Genomic DNA, 22,646 nt, shown 5'->3' with positions numbered 1-22,646 from the left:
AGTAGTGCCAGAATGTTTGTAGCTACACAGGCACACCAGCATCGTTCTTCAGAACACTGATCTGAGTTAACACCTAGATTAGAAATTTCAGTCTAAATGCTGTTTGATATGTTAAATCCATAGTTTTGTGCTGCTTTTTTGCATTTCATAGCTGTATTGCTAGATGTTAGTTTTAATGGTGGCTCGTGGGTTGTGAGATAGGCCTGAGTTAGTGTAAAAAGATTTGTACCTGCTCAGCATCTGTCTTCTGAACCTTCAGGTTATGGAAATGAGTATTAAATTGTCTGCAGTGGAAAACAGTCTCTGATATTTAAGAGGTTGACTAATGTAGTTTACCTTCCTAATATAAACTCAGTGTGCCAGTTATTATAGTAAATATAATAGTCATAATAAATTTTATTTTTAAAAGAGCTCAATGATACATTAATATTGGAGAATGCATTTTATCTGACACTTAATGTTACTGAATTTCAAATATTACTTCAACAAGGTCAATTAGATGGATTTCCAGTTCTTTTGAAAATTTAATAGGGTTTAGATTTGTTTTAAGGCTGTGTTATGGCTGAGTTAACAAAAAATCAATAGCTGGTGTATAAGTCTAGGCAATTTTTCTTTTGACTGACCCATTGTAAAGGAAAAATGTAGTTATAAAATCAATCAGTTGTCTATGAGTATAATATCATTTCAGTTTTCTTTTTCTATTGTCTTGTTTCAGATGATCTAAGTAGCTAGCAGCCTGGACTTAATTATCTGAACTGTTTGTCTGTAAGACCTTATGAATCTTTCAGAACCTTCTGCAGAGAGAAACCCATTTTGTTATTCTCAGTACTCCACAGAAAATTTTTTCATGCTTTTCATCTGCAGTTTCTTCATGCTGTCTGTATGATGTCACAGGTTAACTGAGCTGGATTGTTATCAAGACCATGTTCAATTCATGTATTTTTAAAAAAACGATGTGAAAATATATTGAGCAATACCCACTTTTATCAGTCATAAATCAGTGTGCTTCTGACGCTTCTTATCTAAGAAATGTAACAGAGAGATGGGCCTTTGACAAAGGCGCTGGTTGGGTCATTAGATGCAATCTGAAAAGTAGATAAATAAAAATGGTAAAAACCCATCAGGCTTTTGAGCATAGTGAGGCAGTAATAAGGAGAATCTGCCCTATTCTGCTACTCTTTGACACTATGTGGAACTTTCCACTGGTTTGTAATGCTCCACTATCACCTCCTCAGGAGGCACTGCAGATACTAAGGAATTTCATCCTAAAAATAATGTAGGAGAGAGGGGAGGAGAATAAGACATAAATCAGCCATTGGAAGTTGCACAGAACCGTGGCACAGCTGGGAACTAAATGTAAACCTCCTGAGGTCTTGGTTATGTACTGGTAATGCATTCTACCTTCATTTTTTTCCCCTCTATTTTATTGTTAAGTTCCTTGCATTCCAATTCTGTTCTTGAAATCAGTGGCATTTAGGAATGGGGACTGGTAGCCTGTCTTCAGGGCTGAGAAGTCAGTCCTTGATGGGGAATGTCAGGAAGATAAAGGCAGCTGTCATTTCTCTGAGGACATGCGATAGTAGTGAATATCATTTGTATTTGTCAAAAGAATAAAGGGTATCTACAGTTGAGTCTGCTTCAGATGATACTTCTGCTGATGTTGTAAAAGATTCTTGTCACAGGTTTTGTCTAGTTTCTTATCAGTATTTTTAAAGAAAAGGCAGTGTATAGGCCTATTTATTTCCTACATTACAATGCATGGAAATAAGTGGGATAGTCTTTTTGTGTGGGCATTTTCAGAACTCTGAATTCTCTTGTGTGAAAACAATTTATGGAGCAAAGAAACCTCTAACTTTGACAATTTATTTGAAAAACTCGTGTGCTTTGTGTATTTTAATATAGATATTGTGGTAATCGTACCCTGTCAGCACATGCTAATAGAAAGTTAAAAAGGAAACAAAGCCAACTAGAGAGTGCAGTCTGGAGTAAGGAGCCTTGTGATCATATTTTCAAGAGCTATGGGCTTGTTTCTACCTGCTCATTCATTAGCTTGTGTGCCAAGAACTGAGGCCTAAATTTTAAATATGTAATTTTCAGTATGTTAATTTCTAGGTTCCTGAAAGGCTAAATGTCAGACTTGTCCCAAGGACAGGAAGGGCTGAAAATGAGGATCAAATGCCTCTTGAACTCAGGTTATGTCATTCTAGTAGGTCTGATATGGCCATCTTTTGAGCAGCTGCATAGAAAAGCCACCATTCACTGGGAGACAAAGATGCACAAGCCCTCAGACCAGCCCTCACTCCCTTGGCCAAACTGTAGAGTACCTGACATGTTGAAATTGCCGAGGAAGCAGAACAGAGGAAAGGAAACGAACTGTCTGAGCCCCTTCATGAGATTATTTTAAGAGAGAATCTTACCCTTGTTCACATGGATTCAGTTTGCATGAAGGAGCTATTTCATTAGGGCCTTTGCAGCCTATCAGTGCTTAGCATTTGTTAGTTCAGAAGGGGCCAAATGGGAACAAAAGGATCTGTAGATGCAGTGAAACCAAGGTGTCATAATATTTAGCACAAGCTTCCTGATGTAGCCATTCCTGAAGTTTCACAGGGCGACTCCTGGATATATCAACTGAATATGTTTTTAAATAATTAATATTTTATCAGGTGGTTCCATCCATTAATGTGAGCCTGCTTAGAGAAACAAGGAAATATTCCAGTAGGTTAAGGAACATGTCATCTAATGGAGTATAATTGGTGTGGGATTGTTAATTTATTCAAGGGAAAAGTCTGACCCTGTTGGTGGCTCTTGACTCACTCTGTAGTTGTTACGAGGGGAAGGATGTTGATAGAGCCTTGTGATAGTACATTGTTGAACATTCCGCTCCATTTCAGCAATACTAAAAATAGTTGTCCTCGTTTTAAAACACCAGACTATTAGATTATTCCAAGGGCCGGGCATACTCAGGATAATGGAAGGCACATACCTATAAATTATTGGAAGAGTGAGTACCACTTAACTGTCCTGCTTTTACTTCTATTAAGATTAGCTTCCTTGCTAGTAATTCTGAGGTAGAAAGTTTATCCTGTAAATCAAGCTCCTTGCAGTGCCCCAGTAAATATAAAAGAAAGACTGCTTATTCCTCCTGCTGAGGAAACATCTGCCTGTTTTTTATTTTATTTTATATTAGCAAAAACCTGCATGTAAAATATGTATCTGAAATATTTTAAAGTGATTCTCTTCTCCAGTCATGAGGAGAATCTCACAAAGTTCTAATATATTCGACTATAAACTGTGCTAATACCTAAAATATTTTAAATAGCAAAGCACATTCTGAGTCACTGATGAAAGTTTTTCTCAATTCTTCTTTTATTCTTAGTCTGTGTGGTGCCTAATTCATGTTGGCATGCTGCTGCATAGTACAGATACCTGAACTATATTAAGTATATTTGTTACTTGCATTAGATTAGCCTCTCATTTTTCTTTTTTCTTTCTTCAATTATTTGAAAGTCTTTTTTTTTTTTTTTTTTTTAATATATATATATATATAGGGAAAAATAGCAAAATGTGGAAGTCAGGGTATAAAAATTCCTATAAGAATAGCATGCGTTCTGGGATAGTTGCTAAGCACATAGCTACTAGGCAGCTTATTGTATCTTGAAAACTTTCAATTAGAAAAAGTATCTTTGATTTTATAGGGAGTCGAAATGCAGGTAAAAACTTCAGAATCAATAGATCATAAATACATTGAGAACCATGATTATATGTACACTGAATATTTCCAAAGTGGTTAAAGCAGTTACAACATCAACTATTTTAGATTTAATGAAAATCAGTATTGATGCTATGGGAGATTATTTGTGCATTGTTGTGTTGAAGGAGTCATAATTTGTCAAACACTTATTAAACAATGCAAGAAAAAACACCTATGCCTTGTGTTCATAAAAAAACAAGCAAAGAAAAAAGCAGTGAATATCCAGTTTTTCATCTAGTTTATAGTGATCCCATGTAGTAATGAAGATAAAATATTATCTGGTAACTGTTAGACTGCGAGAAATGCTTTTGAAATCATGTATTCATATTGTGAATTTGGGGAAAATGAAGGAATAAGGATTACTTGTGTATATTAATTAGATTTTTTCCACATCATACTAGCACCCATTTTTAAAGAGGGGAGATGTAAGAAAGATGTTAGGTATTGTGCCATGGGTGGAATTATAAAAATGTAAATTTTAACAATCTATTTTAGTCTGTATTTTAATTGTTACATGTCATGGCTGCTTTGTACTTACATGCTTCATTACTTGTATCATTTTGATGAGTAATTGTTCTTTTATTGGCTCTTTGTGTTGTTCAGAGAGACTGGAGCTTTTCCTTTGTCTCTGTTCTTGTTTGTCTGTGAGGCATTTATCTTCCACTTGGCTTGGAATCAAACAAGTGAACTTTCAGAACTTCTTGTTGCAGAGCTCTGGCTTAGCTAAAATACTATTTGGGTGGTGTACAGGTTACTCAGGGAAACTTCTGTCAAGAAATTAAGACCCATGAATGGAATGGAGAAATCATTTGATTTTGGATTCATTTAATTAGTCTTCTAAGCTCCCACTTGAAGTCATAGGAGTGTGGATGAATTTATCTAACAGAACTTAGCTTAACAACTTCAGATTTATTGAGACCAATGTTCACTGTGGCATATTTTCATGGTTCTGTAAATGGATATTTGTTCTTGGCTTTCAGTGGCATAGCCTGGTTCTCACTTTGCTAAGAAGGAATGGAGAAGGAGATGGATGGACTTATTTCAATTCTAGTTCTAAATGCAGTATTAATAGGTTTTTGACTGTACTTGTTACTTGTTTCTGTTTGGGTTTTCTTTTTTTCTGCTAAAGTAGATGTAATTCAGATTCTAAAGATGGCATTGAGCAGGGACAGTTGCCTTTTGTAAACATTTCTGATTAACTTGTTTCTATCTATGCTCAGTTGCAACACAACTCCTAAGCATCCAATTTCTTGAATGGAATTTTAAAATCCTAATCAAATTCTTAGTTTTCATGAGGGGCACATGAGGAATAGTATTTGAGGAAGGAGAGTTCTACAGCTGTAGTAGCTGTACAGGGGAATTGCCATGCTTTTGTGAAACAAGAGATAGAAGAGGTAGTCATTTAACAATAGTAATCATTTCACTGTGAAAACATTCACCTGTAATTTTTAACCATCTGAAATGCAGTGTATTTCAACCAAGACAACAGATATAAATGACACTAGAAATCAATTAAATACTTCTGTACTAGAATGAGAAGCAGTGCATCTCCAAACATTCTGGTGATTTGTTATGTCCTCTCTTAATTTAGCTTAGTTGTGACCCAGATCTGAAAGAATGATGGTTATGTACATTTTATTTCAGGGGGACACTGGCTTAGTGGGTGCTCCGGGCATACCTGGTCTTACTGGTTCCAAGGTAAAAAAAAAAAAAATAAAAAAATAAAAAAATTGTTTATTTATTTCAGTTTCAACATATTTTTTTTGCCATCTCTCCAGTATTTATCTGCACTGTACTTGAATAGCATATCCAGTTTTAAACTTGTATAGCACGACAAAGGAACTTCACTATCAGCTCATAAGAACAAGAACATGAGGTGCAGTGGCACAGATGTGCCTGTCGGTGTTTGCATTCAGAGCAGTTGCCTCTGTCTCAGAACTGTGCAGGACGTTTGCAGCCATCAGATATACAGATTCAGGAATCTGATATTTGAGTCTCATGATCTCAGCAAAATGAGATGAGGGAAGTACTGTTTCTTGCACTCTTCCATTTTTATCTTTTACTCTTCTTCAGAGACGGAAGGCTAGAACTTGCAAAAAGATGCTTGTGCATTACAGACATTACTGATAATATTTGTTAAAGTTGCCTGACACTGATCGTGATCTGATTTTCTTTTCAGTAAGTTGGAGCTATGTTTAAGAGTAAGTGTTTGGAAGGAAATCCCAGTGTCATGTGTTTCTATCTGGCTAATTCCTTTAATTCCTTTCAGAAAATCATACGTAAAATTGTTTTACTGCTTACAAAAGCTAAGGGACTAATGAAAAAAAACACCCACAGTTTACTTAGAATTTCAAGTGTTGATAACCACGATCATCATGAAAAAGGATGATTCACATATCTTTAGGGCAGATCTTTCCTGAAGTATGGCAATAAGGAAAGGAACATGTTCTCTGCAGATGAGGTAGCCAGCATTGAGTTTCACAACATACTTACAATTGTCTATCAATATATGCATTCAAAGCTGGAATCTTATTGACTTGCACTGTATTTAAATAGTAGTAAAAATTGTATTATGAGTGCCATATTGAGTATGAAGAGGAAAACAGTGACTGTCTGTTAAAAACATTGTGTGTTTAGCTTACCACATAAGAATTTGGCCACAAAAAGGAGAATTCAAGTCAGTCTTAAAGGTGTTATGTTGCAACATTAATGTTTAGTTTTGGAGCAACTTACCCTTGGCTAATATGGACTACTATTTTAATGTTCTCTTTATGTTTTCTGTTATTACATTTCTTATTTTCTTCTAACTGGCTATGGACATGAAAGTGAATATAAGAAAATAATATTCTGCCCTTGTGAATAAAGTAAACCATTCAACTACACAAGGAGAATGGTATTGGTGATCTGAAATGTTGTTGTGCTTTGGACGTCTCCATTCTCACTACTTTAGAGTTGTGGGAAAACTGTAGGGGGTTCAGCAGGGAATGTAGAAAACATGGCCAGTGAGGTGAGTGTCACAGCACTAAGTTTGTTGAGTCTGTCAGTGGGATACCTTAGGAACTGTCCTGCAGTTTTAAGTAGCCATGGCAGCTGACTGATCTGTAAGAGCAGCTTTGTTGTAAAATCTGAAGATCAGCCTGCTGTGGTATGCCAGAAAATGTGCATGTATGGAAGTGGAAGCAGAGTTGGGCTATCCAGTATGAATATAGAAACACTGAAAGAAACATACAGAAAGAAGGGAACGGACACTTGAGTGGGATCTGTTGTGATAGAAATGGTTTCAAACTAAAAGAGGGGATATTTGGATTGGATGTAAGAACAAAGTTTTTTATGACAAGGATGATGAAGCACTTGAGCAGGTGGTCTGGAGCGGTGGTGGATACCCTGTCCCTGGAGATGTTCAAGGTCATGCTGTACAGGCTCTGAGCAACCAGATCTAGCTGTAGATATCCCTGTTCATTGCAGAGGAGTTGGACTAGATGACCTTTACAGGACCCTTCCAACTCAAACAATTCTACAATTATATGGAAAAAAAAAAAAAAAATTAAAAAAATATCTTACAGTCCTGCTGTTTGACAGTGTGGTAAAAAAGGCCAACTGTGTGAGGACTCCATTAGCAAGACTGTGGCCAGCAGGTCAGGGGAGATGATTATTTTGCACTTTTCTGACTGCATCTATGTTCAGCTTGAGGTTACTGGGAGGAGAGAGAGCAGCTGATTTAGGTGCCAGTGAAGGCTCACCAGGACGGCCAGGAGGCTTCAGAGCATGATATATGAGGAGAGGCTGAGGAAGCTGGGCCTGTTCAGCTGTAAGATGACAATTATTTGGGAGGTGGGTGGGAGTAGGCTTTTACTGCTCTTTGCAAATAATGGGAGGATGCAGGTAATTCGGAGCCAGTTATCAGAGTTGGACAGTGAAAGGAAAGGGCAATGGATAAAAACTTCAACCAAACAAATTTTGAATTTGTGTAAGACTGATTTTTATATAATGGATTGTGAACTGAATAAAGGCAGAATTTGCAGTCTTCAAATGGGAAAGCTAAATGAAGAAAATGCTTTGTTTCTGGAAATTTGTCAGAAGTAGATAGAAATTAGCTGTGTTTAGAGGAATTAGAAGCAGAATAAAATTTGCATACATTCAGAAATTTATTTCAGCAATTAACCTTACATTCTTAGGCAAGAGCATATGGAATGTTACTTTACTAGATCACATTCTGCATGCTTGGTCTTGGTCATGCTTCTGAAACTGACCCCTAAAGTGATGAATGCCTCTGTAACTCCAGCGGAAAAAAAATAAATAAAAAGAAATTAGGGAAGAGCTACTGCAGACACCTCCTGAAAGTGCAGAGCTGTTGGATAATCCATAAATCTGCATCTCTCCTAAGTTTCAAATTTAATTCCCACATGTGTGCTACGCAATACTGTATCAGCTAAACAATTTGACAAATGGTTGCTAGGAAGTTTGCAAGTTGTAGCCTGCTGTTTTAGTTGACCTCATTTAAACCTCAGACTTCTATATGAGGAAATGAAAATCCCTGGAGGTTTTAGACATTACTCATTAGAGTTTAGACATTACTTACTTCAGTTTTTTAAAGTAATTTAGAAAAATGGCATATGCTTTACTTCAGAAATTTTTCAGTCTCCTCATTTTCAGACCAGTAAAACTCATGTGCATTGTACTGAGCCAGTGAGACTGTATTCTGACACTGGTGAAGACATATAAACTATCCTTTGCTAGGTGGTTTAATGGAAAAACAGTATAGGTGTGGTGTTTGTTTTGTGGTGGTGTTGGGTTATTTTGTTTGATTTTTTTTTTTGCTTTGTTTTTGTTGTTGTTTAAATTATGTAAGTTTTTACTACAAGTATATAATTTTGGCTCTATTTCTGTAATATGTTACTAAACAAATAAGAATGCATTAATGAAGATCTGTCAAAAATAGATACTATTCTTGTTGTAATGCATTCAGGCCTCAAACCATTTGACAGAGTTATTAGCATAGTAAGATTGCTGCATTAGTTTCTGAGGTAGAAGTTATCAAATTGGAGCATTGTAACAGGTCTTTTTATTGTAAGATCATTTAATAAAGAATTCAGACTGCTGCAATAAGCTGAATTTGAATTAGTATTGCAAACTGCACTCATTATTTTAAAATATTTCATTAATTGGACAGAATTTTCAAAGTGGAAGGGATAGGTTTTCTTTCAGTAAGTTGAATCTGTATCTTTTGCTAAGTGGGGTGGGTTTTTGGGTACTTCATGGCTGGCTAGCCATATTTAAAAAGTAATGTGCAGGAATTGATAGGAGTAAATGTATTAAAGCTAATTTTGCAGAAGAATACCAGGACTGTAATGAATGGGTTTAGAATCATAAGTTTAGAATTCTTAAAGCCAGGAATATCCATTAGGCTGAATGAAAGAATTATTGCTTGTTAAAAAGCCACGACAACTTTTGTAATGGTTTCACACATTTTTGAATGCAAGACTATCATTATCCAATATAGTTTCTTCTGTTTTATTCCCACAATAAAAGGTCAATGTAATAAAACTAATTTTAAGGAATGTAATAATTCGAAGAATGTTTGAGATATTCCTTGTATTGTTTTGTGTTCCAGGGTGAACATGGCCTTCCTGGTAGTAAAGGTGAAGAAGGTGAAAAGGTAGGTTATTATGACATGTTACTTATTTTTCTGTTTTAATGTTCTGGTCTATGACAGACTAAGTGGAGCCTATTTCAGAAGGCATTCCTTAATTCTTTCACAAACAAAACTCTTTTTTTTCTGTGTTAGTGACTTACTAAGCCTCTGAAAAGGCTTAATAACAAGCAGTTATTTATGCATATTAATTAGTGTCATTAGCACTTCCTTCAGAACCTTCAGAATTTTTTTTTAAGAAAGTATTTAATTATGAAGTCTTACAGAACCATAACCACTGGACTCCAGTGATGTCTACTGCTACTGAATTTCTATGGTAACTAGTAAATGTTTATTTATACTGTATGGAAAGTATGATGAGATTATGTAGGTATTTATAATACTTGGTTGTTGCCTTTTTTAATTACAAATGCACTTTATAAAGAACGTACTGAAATATGTTGAATGTAATTACTGAATATTTTACATTCTTTTCCTCCTAAGAACATAAATTCATTACCATTGAAAAATTTTCCATTTCATATAGCATGATAACTGACAGCTAGATTAAAAAGGATAGTTTTTATTGATATGCTTTTGCATACCTATACAGCAGCTAACATGATTTTAGTCTACTGAACATATCGGACTTCAGCCAGATTGACATGATGGCTTGCCCTTACAGAATTCAAGTGCATGTACCTCTTCCTTAGTCTGCCAATTTTGCCCCTTTCACTGATGTACTGACATGTTGTTTTAAGGGCCTTCTTATTTTCCTAGCTGGCATAAAAAATCCAAGTGCAAATACTAAGAAAAACCTTTCCTTGTTTCGTAGCAGTGTGTATCAGAAATGGAGTCTGAAACAGTTTGTTGTAATTGCATATGCTCTGCTTTGGTCAGAAATAGTTGAAAAAATGTTAGTGTTAGAATATGAATTAGATTGACCCTTTGGAAAGCTGTGTTAGCTGACAGAAAGCTGGTCTGGGTTGCTCTAGACAGCTTAAGTCAATATTCCTGCATGACTTCAAATGCTTAACAAATCACCAAAGGCAATTCTGTGCTGAGGAACACGTGGAAGGGTCTGGTCTAACTTAGCTTGTGTAATAGGAATTGAGCTAAGAATAACAGGTTTTAGTTGAGTTTCAGCTCCTTAACCAAATTTTACTTGGTTACTGATTTATTTTTGGTGTTCTGGCTGATTTGGTTTAGGCAGTGTGATTTAAAAATGCATCTTTTCTCTATGCCTCAGTTCACTGTCTGAATAAGATGCAGAAAATCATTTCACTCACTGTGTTTCATATATTCAGATGTTTATATGTTCTTCAAGATGAAGAATGAAACATGCTGAGATTCTGGCCATATTCAGACTAAAGAAAATGGCGAGTGGGTGGCAGCATTTGAATTTAAGAAAACACAAAATATTCCTGCTTTGTACATGGGTATATTCACTTACCTCCCCCCTATACTTCTTTAGAAGTGTCAGCTAGCTTTCCAGTGTTGATATTTTAAAGAAAATGTGTTGTTATGGTTTAATTTAGCAGATTTAAAGTTACAGAAGTTTTTTTTTAGGAGGAAGTATTCTAGTAACCAGGAAGGAAGAAATATCAGAAGTAAAAGTCAGCATCCATAGCAACTAACGTTTATCACTTGAAGAATCAGTCTAAAAAAAGCACTTGTTAATGTTGAGTGTTTCTAGCTTCATAGACAGATCTTATTTCCTCCACTGCATCGTTATTCATCACTTCTGAAGGGCTTGTTGATTTTTTTTCCCTCATAATTGCTCTGCAGCTGTGCTGTGCTTTCCTTGAGCTATATGAATAAATTGTGTTTGGACACAGGCACATGGATCCGGCTGTTGCTGTCACTCTCTCTGCTTGATTTCTCTTACACTAAGGCAGAGATAAAATGACCACATGAGTGACAGCAACATTTTTCTTATGTGGAAGCTGAGTCAGCACATTTTAGACTTTTGTCCTCTTCTTCAAATTCAGAATTTAATTAAAAGATTCCATTTAAATGTATTTCCAGTTTAACTGCTAGCAATATATTTATCTATTCTTCAAAGAAGAGGAAATATAGAAGCAGAAGGGTCCTTGTTTACCAAAAATAATCTAGGGCAGTCTCATTAGAAGTTTCATATCCTGACATATGAGGAGGGGTGGCTTTTAAGGTTACACAAAGCAGCTGAGTTTGGGCTCTAAATTATTAACTTTGGCCATAGTTTGAATAATTTTGCATATTCCAGTTATTAAATTCTGATATTAAAAATGCATCAGTACTCTTGCATTGTGACACACTGTCCAGAATATCTGTGCAACTTTGTGACTGACAAGCATGATTAGAAAGACTGGAATGTAAAATCTGATTTTTACTAATGAAATAACCTCAGCCAGACCTTGCACATCAGAGCACAGGACAGTGTTTGCGTACTATTTTGCACTGTACCCTGAGTGGGTTTAAAGTTACTTGAACATTAGGTCTTTGCCATTTCCTACTCACCACAGCTAGAGGTGGCACAAAACTGCTGGAGGAGAATGCTTTATAGAGGGGCAGCTGCCAACAGTAATTCAGAAACCTAAAATAGCACTGAATGCTTCTTGTAGGAAGTTGGCCTCCAGTTCTAATGACGTGGAATAAATAAGGTGCGACTCTGTGTGTGCTGTGTGTGCAGTGAATTAAATTGAACAATCCTTTTTTTTTTTTTTATGATAATATCTTTCCATAGGGTTGAATATTTGAAATCAGCTGAGCCCGTGGCCTCTCCATTCACCACATTAAACCTGTCAACTTTGGTCTTTGTTGTATTTTCTGTTTTGTCTGAGGAAGCTGTGGAGATGTTGTGGGCAACTGAGGTGAAAGTGATTGGTTATATGTAAATTAGAGATACAGGAGGCATCTTTAATTCAATGTGTTAAGGGAGATTCCTTCAGGATATTTAAAGATTTCTTTGCCACAAGTGGGTCTCCTTCAGGAATCTGAAATTCTTAGTATATGTTTGTTTTGTTTGGGTTTTTTTTTTCATTGTTGTTGTTTTTTTTTTTCCTCTCAGGTTGAACCAGTACTGGCATGTACAGGTGTTAATGCTGCGAGTTTTCCCTCCACATAAAATAATATACCCTCAGTGTAAATTTGTTTTAATCCTCCTTTACATTCTGTTTTCTTTGTGTTAGGCAGACAATGTCATAGTCTCACAAGATAGTGTTACAATTGGCAACAAAAGCATTGGTCTGCTCTTCTATAGCATGACTGAAATTATATACACTGAGAGCAGTTTTAATTGATTTGCTGACAGGAAGAAAGATAATACTGAGTGAATCTATCCTTATTCTAGTACTGTTCAGAACTGTAATTCTGTGGTATGAACTGTTAGTGGCTGTAAAACAGCTTAAAAATCCAGAATGTTTTTGTTACATCAAATATATAGCCTAGCAGAATAGAATCTAACAAAAAGATGTAAGTACTAAGAGATATCTGTAGTAGAGAATAAATATGGTTTGAGGGGAAAAAAAAGTAGCATCCACTCGCAAATTAAAATCTTTGGATTATTTGGATATGAAGCTGGTGAATCATAGAATCCTTCTAGTTGGAAGGGACCTTTAAAGGTCATCTAGTCCAACTCCCCTGCAATGAATACTACTGCTAGATCAGGTTGCCCAGGGCCTTGTCCAGCCTAACTGTGAAAGTCTCCAGGGATGAGGCATCCACTGCATCTCTGGACAACCTGTTGCAGTTCCTCAATACCCTCACTGTAAAAGACTTTTTACTTATCATTTGCCCTTGTTCTGTCACAACAGACCCTGCTAAAGAGTCAGTTCCCTTCTTTCCTGTAGCTCCTACTAATCAGGTCACCCCAGACCCTGCTCTTCTCAACAACCCCAACTCTTGTCCCTGAAGGAGAGCTGTTCCATTCCTCGGGTCATTTTTGTGGCCTTCCTCTGGATACACTCCAGCAAGTCCTTGTCTCTCCTGTACTGAAGACTCCACAGCTGGTTGCAGTACTCCAGGTGAAGCCTCACCAGCACAGAGCAGAGGGGCAGGATCACCTCCCTTGACATGTGGCCATGCTTCTTTTGGTGCAGCCCAAGATACAGTTGGCTTTCTTGGCTGTGAGGGAATGAAGTCAGGCAGTTGTAAATGAAAGACTCTAAAATGTTTCAAAGAGAAGTTTTGTTTGCAATACTAATGAAGTAGTTCTGTGCTAGATATTATTGATAAAGCTTCAACTTCAGAGTTGTTGAAAGGGGATCACCAAGAATAACTGGCCTGAATAACCTTCCCTCGAGGAAGGTTAGTTAGCATAGAGTCAGCTGAAGAGAAATGTGTAAACAATCTTCAAATACATAGCACTGCTGCAATGAGGAAGGAAATGGCATATTTCCTATTCCTGATATGGGTAACATGAAGAGTAACAGGCTGGAGGTGCAGCAAGGAAGATATTAGATAGCCATTAGGAAAGAAGTCTTAATTTAACACTGATTTCTTACAGAAGTAATTTCCTCTTACGCTGTTTTGAACTTTGTACCCTAGTTCTACAAAAAGGAATGATAAATAGGAAGACTTATTTATTACGGGAGATCAGATTGTCTCATAAGACTTTTCCATTTTCTGTTAATAGTATCAAAACTATTCCATATATTATTTACACCAATGTCTAATTATATGGGCACAGAGAGCAGCTAGGTGGTTTGGTTTTCAATATATATCCATGCTTGGTTTTAATGCTTAGTTAATGTTTTTGCATGATAGGACAGTAAAACTCTGGAGCAGGTTACCCAAAGTCATTGTACAATGTATACACTGTTAAAGCTAGGTCACAGAATTTGGTGCATCATTTGATGACTCTCTTCTTACTCTAAATGTAGAAAAACCTCAGTCCAATAAATTAAAACAAAGGCAGTTTTAGCTGAAACATAAGTTGAGTTTGAGTTGTGTAAATACAATCACTGTGAAGGAGTAAGTGATTCCTATACACAGTAGTAGTAGCTAATTTTTAAATGAAAAAGAAAGAAATCTCAATACTGAATTATAAATATTTTGTTTCACTTAGGTAGCACTTGTGTCTCCAATAGTCACCTTCTATACTGTAATTGGGAAATTCTTAATTTGCTGAGGCAAGATGTTTAAGTGCTCCATTTCAGATTAGTTGCTAGTTTAAACCCAAAATGAACCCATAGTAAGGTCTGAGAACTTGAACATTACGCAAATTGAAATATTACTGCTGATGTGGTAATAAATACTGAGGCCAGCAGACTTGTTCTTGGTGCCGTTATCTTCAATATCCTGTTGCCATTATGGGCATTATGTAGCACATATTAGGAAATGGGATTGGATTATTATTTATTATTAATATTTATTTTGGTACCTGAATTGGAGATGGCCCCAGGCCTGTTAGTTGGTCAGATAAATGATCTCTAAAGTAATTTCTTCCCCCCCACCTTTGTTAAATCTGTAATTTATCCTTTTTTACCTCCTGGTTAATGCTGCTTTTGGTCACTCTAGCTAGTACTCTTCAGTTCCCCATTTTTTTCATCTTCTTGTCCACCTTCTTGGTTAGAATAAATATTCACTAGAGTAATAGGCACTGTTATTTCTATAATTGGACTAGAACATTGAAACATCAGTGTTAAGGGACAGTTGGAACCTGAATACCGCATAAATTTCGTGATAATATGGAATCCTGTGTGTAACAGGATTTTATTAGGAAAAGTGTTGACTGAAAAGGCAGCACATATTATATATTAACTATAGCCAAGCAAGCATGACAGGGTTCTTGCTAAGAGATAATTCTGACTAGACAGAGCTAGGAAACCTGAATTCCTCTTTCACTCAGCTTCTTCAAAATACTGGTATACATTCCTTGTTTCTGTTTTAACTCAGGGAGGCAGTTACTGTATACTGTTCACTTGTGAACACTTTGGGAAATTGATTATTTTACTGCAACGCTTTGATTGATATTTCTCAATAAAATGTTATAAATAGAAAATGTACATATATTTGACTCAGGAAACCTTTGGGAGTAGAGCCATAATGACAGTCATACATTATTTCCAAAGTTTCATCCTTCAGCCTTTACTTTTTGTATGCTTTGATTCTGCTTTTGCCTGTGTATATATGCGAGAAGAGAGATAATCTGGGGCTTGTCCAGCCTAAGTGTAGAAAAAATTGTCATCTGCTTCATTTTATTCTAAACGCAGGATGTTCTTTGTATATATTTACTATTTTGTGAAGCTCAATTTGAATTATTCCAGGAAATAGGGCTTCCTCTATTTCCTTTGGAAGAAAATTCCTAACAGACCTCAATGTCAGGAAGATTTCCTGGAGGTTAACATTTTCTACTTCATCCTATCACACCTAATAAAATATTCCTTTTTCTTGCATTCATTCAGAAAATACATGGCTATGTACTTCCACTATGTCTTCATGTATAGTATAGTCTTTCTTTCTTCTCCCCAGTCTTCAATAAGCATTTTTAAAAATAAACATAAGTAAATACAGAAGGAGTTAGCTTTCTGTGGTGCTAGTTGATATTAGTCAATGTTTATTTTTGCTTGCTGATATTTTCATGAGGGTGCTGTACATCTCAGTGATGAAACCAGTCCACGCAAGACAGCAAAGGTACTGAGGAAGCTTGTAGCCTATTTGAAAAATAGAAGTTATTGGTCATGGGATAGAAAGCAGCAATGGATGTGGAAAGTCTGTAATTAAAAACAGTATACTAAAAAATGATAATGCTATTTACCAGCTTTAGATTCTGCTTCAAATAGTTCAGCATTTCCATATGTACTACTTTGTATAGAATATACTAAATTCAGTAAGCTGCAAATATGAATATAAATTGTGGCTACTACATATACCTCTGTTATTTGGTATGATTTTTGGAAGAATGGAAATGCATTTTGCATTACAATTTGATTCCAGTTCCCTCGTTTTGTTTGGATGGTGATGCAGTCAGTGCCAATTTGCTGAAGGTATGACTCCCTGCCTTTAATATCCATAAAATTACTTTATTCAATTTTTTTTTTTAAAGTATGTTGATCTAAGTCCTTTAAAGCATATTTATTGCAATGAAGGCTGAATGCTTTACCAGTCATGTGTAAACATGATCTGAGTTTTTTCATACTCATCTCTTAATGCTTTAGATGGAAGTATTAGAATTCTCTCCCTCTCATCTTGTAACTACCTAGCTTATAATTCACTTCTTTTAAGCTTGGGGGAAGAATATTTTCCATTTTTTAGGTTGATATGACGTCTTGAATACCACTTAGAAATACTTTTTTATTAAGTCAAATGAAGTTAGTTGCTTTCTGCAGTTCAAACATGTCAATTAATGGGCATAACAGTGTTTTTGTTTGACAGGTTCATTTTTATCACAGACCATGCTATATGTAATCACAGAAAAGCTTGTAGGCAGATATTTTAGGGGAAGAAGAAAATCATATTTTTAATTTTACAATTCCAATCTGTAATAAAAGCAGTCCTACTGGATTTCATCCTGGTAAGCTCAGTGTTACCAGAGCTTGTCCTGTAGTTCTGAGACATGCGGCTTGATGTTTCCCTTCTTACTGTTTTACTCACTTTCTCTTTGAAACAGGTATCATCAGTACTGCTTGCTGGGAATAGTCCATAGCCTATCAAACTCTTCAACTGTGCCTGGGAACTGTACAGGGAAGTGTTAATTAGCCTGATTGAAATGTCTGCAAGAGACGTTCACAGCTGGGGTCTATCAGTTTATTGATACAGATGACCAAGTTCCAGGTCCCAAGCTATATCACTGTTTAATTTACTTACAGATACCCATTTGGTCAGATTAAAGACTCATCTAGCTCAGCATCCTGCCTGTAATGGTAGCCAGAAGGGGTGCCTAGGGAAAAGCTAGAGGACAAAGTAAAGTGAGCACAGTGCTTCTCTCAGTATGCTCTTCAGCCTCCAATTATTCCTGACTGCAATCTCAGCCAGATATGGTTCCAGTGAATTTAGTAGCCTTCAATGGACTTATCTTCCATTAGTGTATGCAGTTTCCCCTAAAATTCATGTAAACTTTAAGCATCTGCAATATCCTGTGGTGAGGAATTATGCTGTTTATCTTTGTGTTTGAAGAACCACTTCCTTTTGTTTATTTGGAAACTGCATCCTGTTAATTTAATTCAGTGTCCCCTACTTCTTCTACTGGAAGATTCCTGTTGTCCTTTTCTTTATCAATCAGAAATCAATAAGCATCTATTATCCCTGAGATGTCTCTTAACAATTAAATACCAGTTTACTTAGTATTGCCTGCTGTGAAAACTGATTTGTATTCGATCTTCTTAATAATTGCATCTCAGTGGTTTTTTTGCAAGGTTTTCAGACATGTAACTTTTTTTTAGTACACGAGTTTACGTGAGATTTTGATTTTAGATAACTGTCATAAGTAGCCAAGATCCCTACGTATATGTATAGGAAGTCACATATCTGTACAGAAATTAATAATCACAGAATAACAGAATGACCCAGGTTGGAAGGGACCTCAAGGATCATGAAGCTCCAACCCCCCTGCTTGGCAGAGCCACCAAACGTCCATGTTTACTAGATCAGGTTGCCCAGGGCCCCATCCAACCTGGCCTTGAACACCTCCAGGGACGGGGCTTCAATCTTATGTTATTTCTTCTCAATTTTTCCTATTTTATTGTTCTGGTATGCTGCAGTAAAAGAGAGCTGTTGGTCTCACAATCTCGCTCTTTATAGAAGAGAGACTTGAGAACACAGACATTTGTTCATTACTTAAAAGATTTTTACCTCCTGAAACACAACCAACCTCTGAGCTCAAATATATCTTTCTGTATTTAAAAGTCTGTGATATACAAGTAGAAGTGTAGTGGAAATGAAAATATCTTTTTATCAGTTGTAGTCATGATTTCATAATTTGTAAAATTAAAATATTTATCTTGAAAAGGATTCATAGTGTCTTTGTAACATGCAGTACAGAAACAGCCATGCCTGCTCTGAACAAAGTAGCTGGGGTGTCAGAAGCACTGTAGATTCTGAAATGCTTGGAGATAAAGTTTAACAAATAGCAAAAGCAGAGTGCCAGACAACTTGGGTGTACTGTTTCTGTAAACAGTTATTTCTGTGCTGCCTTGATTGTTTCTGTGAAGATACATCCAGGGATATAAATAATATAAATATAAATATAAATATAAATATAAATATAAATATAAATATAAATATAAATATAAATATAAATAAAATATAAATAAAACATAATAAAATATTATATTATAATAAAATAAATAAATAAATAAATATAAATATGAATGTTCAGAAATATGCAATAGTTTGAAAATTACTAAGACTGCAAACCTTTTCATAATCATTTTTGATAAATGGCAATTAATATAGAAGTAGTGTAATAATTTTATCTATAAGAAGTATTGAACATTGATTGTATTCTGGAGGAGCCAAGAAATACCCACCAGTAAGGGTAGAGAGCACAGCATCATCTTCTGTCTGCACAGATATGCTGAGGTCCTTAGTTTTGATTTGAGAACTCAGTGCTACCAGTGAAGTGAATGTGAAGGTTAGGGTACTCGGGTACAGAAAAGAGGATAGAGGTGGACACGGACTTCAAGGGGAATTCTTGGGGAAAACAGGAAGAACTGGCCATATATATGAGTACATTTCTGAGGAAGATGGAAGAGACTAAGAATAATTCTGGAGGAATAACTCAGGAGTTACATCAGTATTGAAATGGGACTGCTTTAGTGGAGGAACAGCTACCTCTTCCATTTGAGTGTCCCTGCCTTTCAGAGGGTACAAGCCAGTATTTAGGCTGTAAGAAGTAAATCTTTCTCCATTTTGGAGTCAAAACTAGAGTACAGAATTTGTGGTTTCATTTATCAAGTTGGCTAGTAAATTGTCTGTGTTCCGTGGTGAGTGGAACGTGACTCATGCTCAGCCTGTGCCTTTAGTTCACCAGAAACAGGAGTTATTCTCTTCTGCAGCTAGTTAGCCTTTTAGTTCAAGCGATAAAGTTTATTATACTGAATTAAAATAACATCTCTTCTGAGTACATAGGTCAACATCCAGTCATTTTGTTCAAACTTCTTTTCATATCTCTGCTTCTGCATTTGTTTAGTCTGCTTGCTTTTTCTTTTAAATACTGTATTAGCTCTTGGTTACCTGTGCTTTCTCCCTTCCATTTTTTACTGGCTCATAACTTAGCTTTCATGTTGTACATACACTCACAGACATGTATTTATTCATTTGTTTTCCCCATTTCACTTTTCTAAAAGCTGTGTACACTTTGCTAATACCTTTGCAAATTTGGAGAAAATGATTAAAAAAAAAAAAAACAACAAAAAAGCTAGAAGTGCTTTCAAAGTGGAGGCAGTTCTTAGGAGTTGCTGAGTAAGCTATGCAATGAGCTGGCAGGGCTCCACAGCAAAAGGCTATCAGTGTTCTGCAGCTACGCCTATCAGCAAGATGGTGACGTGTGCAACATTGCAGAGTACTGACGGGTATCTAATGAGAAGAGGCAATAGGATAGTATAATAAAATGCAGTATCGATGCAATATTAGAAAACAACATGTCTGTAAAAATTATTTGACACTGTCCTGTGTGACATCCTGGTAGTCAAATTGGAGAAAAGTGGGTTTGATGGAAGTATCACTTGCTGGATAAGGAAGTGACTGAACGGTGACACTCAGAGAGTTGCGATCAGTGGCTTAGTGTCCAAGTGAATCAGGAATCAGTGTTGGGACCAGTGCTATTTATCATCTTTTCGGGCAGCGCAGACAGTGGGATTGAGCATATCCTCAGCAAGTTTGCATACAAAACCAAGCTGATTGGTGCAGCTGACACACTAAGGGGAAGGGATGCTATTTGGAGGGACCTGGACAGACTTGAGACATCAGCCCCTGCCAACGTCATGAAATTCAGCAAGCTGCAAAGGTCCTGAATCTGGGTTGGGGCAATCCAAAGCACAGGTACAGGCTGGACAATTAATGGCTTGAGAGAAGCCTTGAGAAGAAGGATCTGGGAGTGTCAGTTGATGAAAGATTCAACATGAGCAGGCTATGTGCACTTGCAGCCTAGAAGGCCAACTGTATCCCAGGTTGCATCAAGAGAAGTGTGACCAGCAGGCTGAGGTGGATGATTCTGCTCCTTTACCCTATTCTCATGAGTCCCCACCTGAAGTACTGCGTCCAGTTCTATAGCCTCCAGTACAAGAAGGACATGGAATTATTGGAGCAGCTGCTAGAGCACCTCCCCTATGAGGACAGGCTGAGAAAGCTGGGGATCTTCCACCTGGAGAAGAGAAGGCAGCCTTTCAGTACCTGAAGGGAGCCTGCAGGAAAGCTGGGGAGGGACTTCTTATAAGAGTAAATAGTAACAGGACAAAGGGAAATGGTTTTAAACTGGAAGAGGGTAGATTTAGACTAGCTATTAGGAAGAAATTCTTTACTTTGAGAGTGGTAAGACAATGCAACGTGTTGCCCAGATAGCCTGGATGGGGCTTTGAGCAATCGGATCTTGAGGGAGATTGGAACTAGGTGATCTTAAAATTCCCTTCCAAACCAAACCATTCTATGATGAATCACAAATGTGCATGTGTAGCCTTGTAATTATTCTGATCCTCCCAACAAGGGAGGAAAGTTCTTACATGAAAGCTTTAATTACTGAGCTCCTGGTCTAAAGTTTGTGTTTCTGTGATCATAACAAACTTAATGTAGCCTGAGAAAGTTAAATGTTACTGCTGTCTCTGTGGGTCTGATGAACACAGCTCAGAAATAATCTCAGCTACAGAAAATGACATTATTTTTGTTGTCATGTGGTAGAAATAGAAACTCAGGCTTTCAAGAACAGACATAGCAGTCCATCAACTTCTGCAAACACTTGATGTTACTGTAACCATCTGCACAACATCTCTCAGAATCTAAATAACAATAGCAGTAGCCTGCCAAAATCATGAAAATATGGGTGTCTAAAAAATACTATCTTCTGTGAGAGCAATACTATTTGTCAGCTGCTAACAAGAACAGATTGGCTTTAGGCTCCTTAGGAGACAGGCCCTGAGAAGAAACTGGTTTGTTCCTCCTACGGAAAAATCTTCATTCAACACTAACAATAAGCCAGTATAAACAGAAACCTCCCACTGAAAGGCAGACAGAGCTTTAAAGAATTGCAGCTGAAAGTCAAAGCCATTTGTAGTATTTACTTAAGGAATGGAAAATAGAGTGCTAATGAAATCAGACTACTTTTTCTTTTCAATTTTTAATCTATTGATAGAAGCACAAGATAATGAAATTTTTAAAATAGTATATTTGACACGTTGGAACCAAATTCAAGCATTAGTTCTGTTTTAGAGTACTAAAACACCAGAATTTTGTAAAAGTGCAAATACTTGTGGAAGTCCAAGAGAAGCATCATGATCCCATTCTGCTAGGGATACTACAAAGATACATTTAAAACACAGGACTTAAGACAGTAGATGGGCTCCTACAGAGCAAACTTGATTGCTTAAAAAAAATAATAATAATGTAAAATATAATGTTTCACCTTGCCTGATTTTTGTGAATAAAACTTTAACCTTGGGATAAAAATTTTTCATTCAGTTCTGAGAATATGTGACACACACAGAGACACAGTTCAGAGACTCACACTCAGTGTATGATCTGTGGTAATCCCTGTATCCTTTTCTGCAGCAGTGATATACAAGTTATTTGTTATTTGTGCATCTGATTTCTCCAGCTGGAGAGAACTACAGTGCAGAATTTGTTGAATATGATTTTCTTTTTGTGGCAGTTCTTATTGATTGAGATCACTATGCCTTTTAAGATTTTCCTATAAGGATTAATAATAGATGGCTGCCTTGTGCATATTGACAGGGCAAGAGAGTTCACTAGTGCAGTTTGGATCCATGCACTGGCTTGTCTTCAGCTCATTCTGTGCCTAAGAGTTTTCACTAAGCTGACGTAGTAGTTTGTCTTTATATAGCTTCTCAGGGAACTTGCTTAGAAATGTAGCGTGTGACACCAAGCAGCAATCAGCCAGTGCGTGCTTCAGTATTACCCAGTGAACATTTAGCGAAGCAGGAAGGAAACATCTTCCTCCTGATACATTATCCGACTTGGCCAGTCATGACACCTGTTGTTTGTGGCTCTGGCACTAGACAGTGATGTCACAGTTTGGAATCAGAAGTGTTTTGGTCATGGTTTCCAGATAAGTGTATCTGTGCAGCTCTTCAAATTGCTGGTGCATGTGAAGCTTTGTGATCTTTACCTGCTTTC

The 22,646-nt window shown here is 36.6% G+C and overlaps 1 protein-coding gene across 5 annotated transcripts in view; it reads left to right on the top strand.

Annotated features, from left to right (window-relative positions):
• COL19A1 (collagen type XIX alpha 1 chain) overlaps nt 1-22,646 on the top strand; it is a 172,794-nt gene that overhangs the window by 57,862 nt on the left and 92,286 nt on the right. For 4 of the 5 annotated variants that reach the window (XM_015859135.2, XM_015859140.2, XM_015859134.2 and 1 more), the window contains exons 11-12: nt 5,396-5,449; nt 9,363-9,407. In XM_015859135.2, coding sequence (XP_015714621.1) covers nt 5,396-5,449; nt 9,363-9,407 — 99 coding nt within the window. The remainder of the gene's footprint in view (nt 1-5,395; nt 5,450-9,362; nt 9,408-22,646) is intronic. The other variant, XM_015859137.2, reaches the window with a different exon arrangement.

This window comes from Coturnix japonica, chromosome 3 (genome assembly GCF_001577835.2).
Source record: "Coturnix japonica isolate 7356 chromosome 3, Coturnix japonica 2.1, whole genome shotgun sequence".
NCBI classification, from domain to species: domain Eukaryota; kingdom Metazoa; phylum Chordata; class Aves; order Galliformes; family Phasianidae; genus Coturnix; species Coturnix japonica.
Note: the sequence above shows the minus strand (reverse complement) of the source record. Positions and strands in the feature narration are given on the sequence as shown.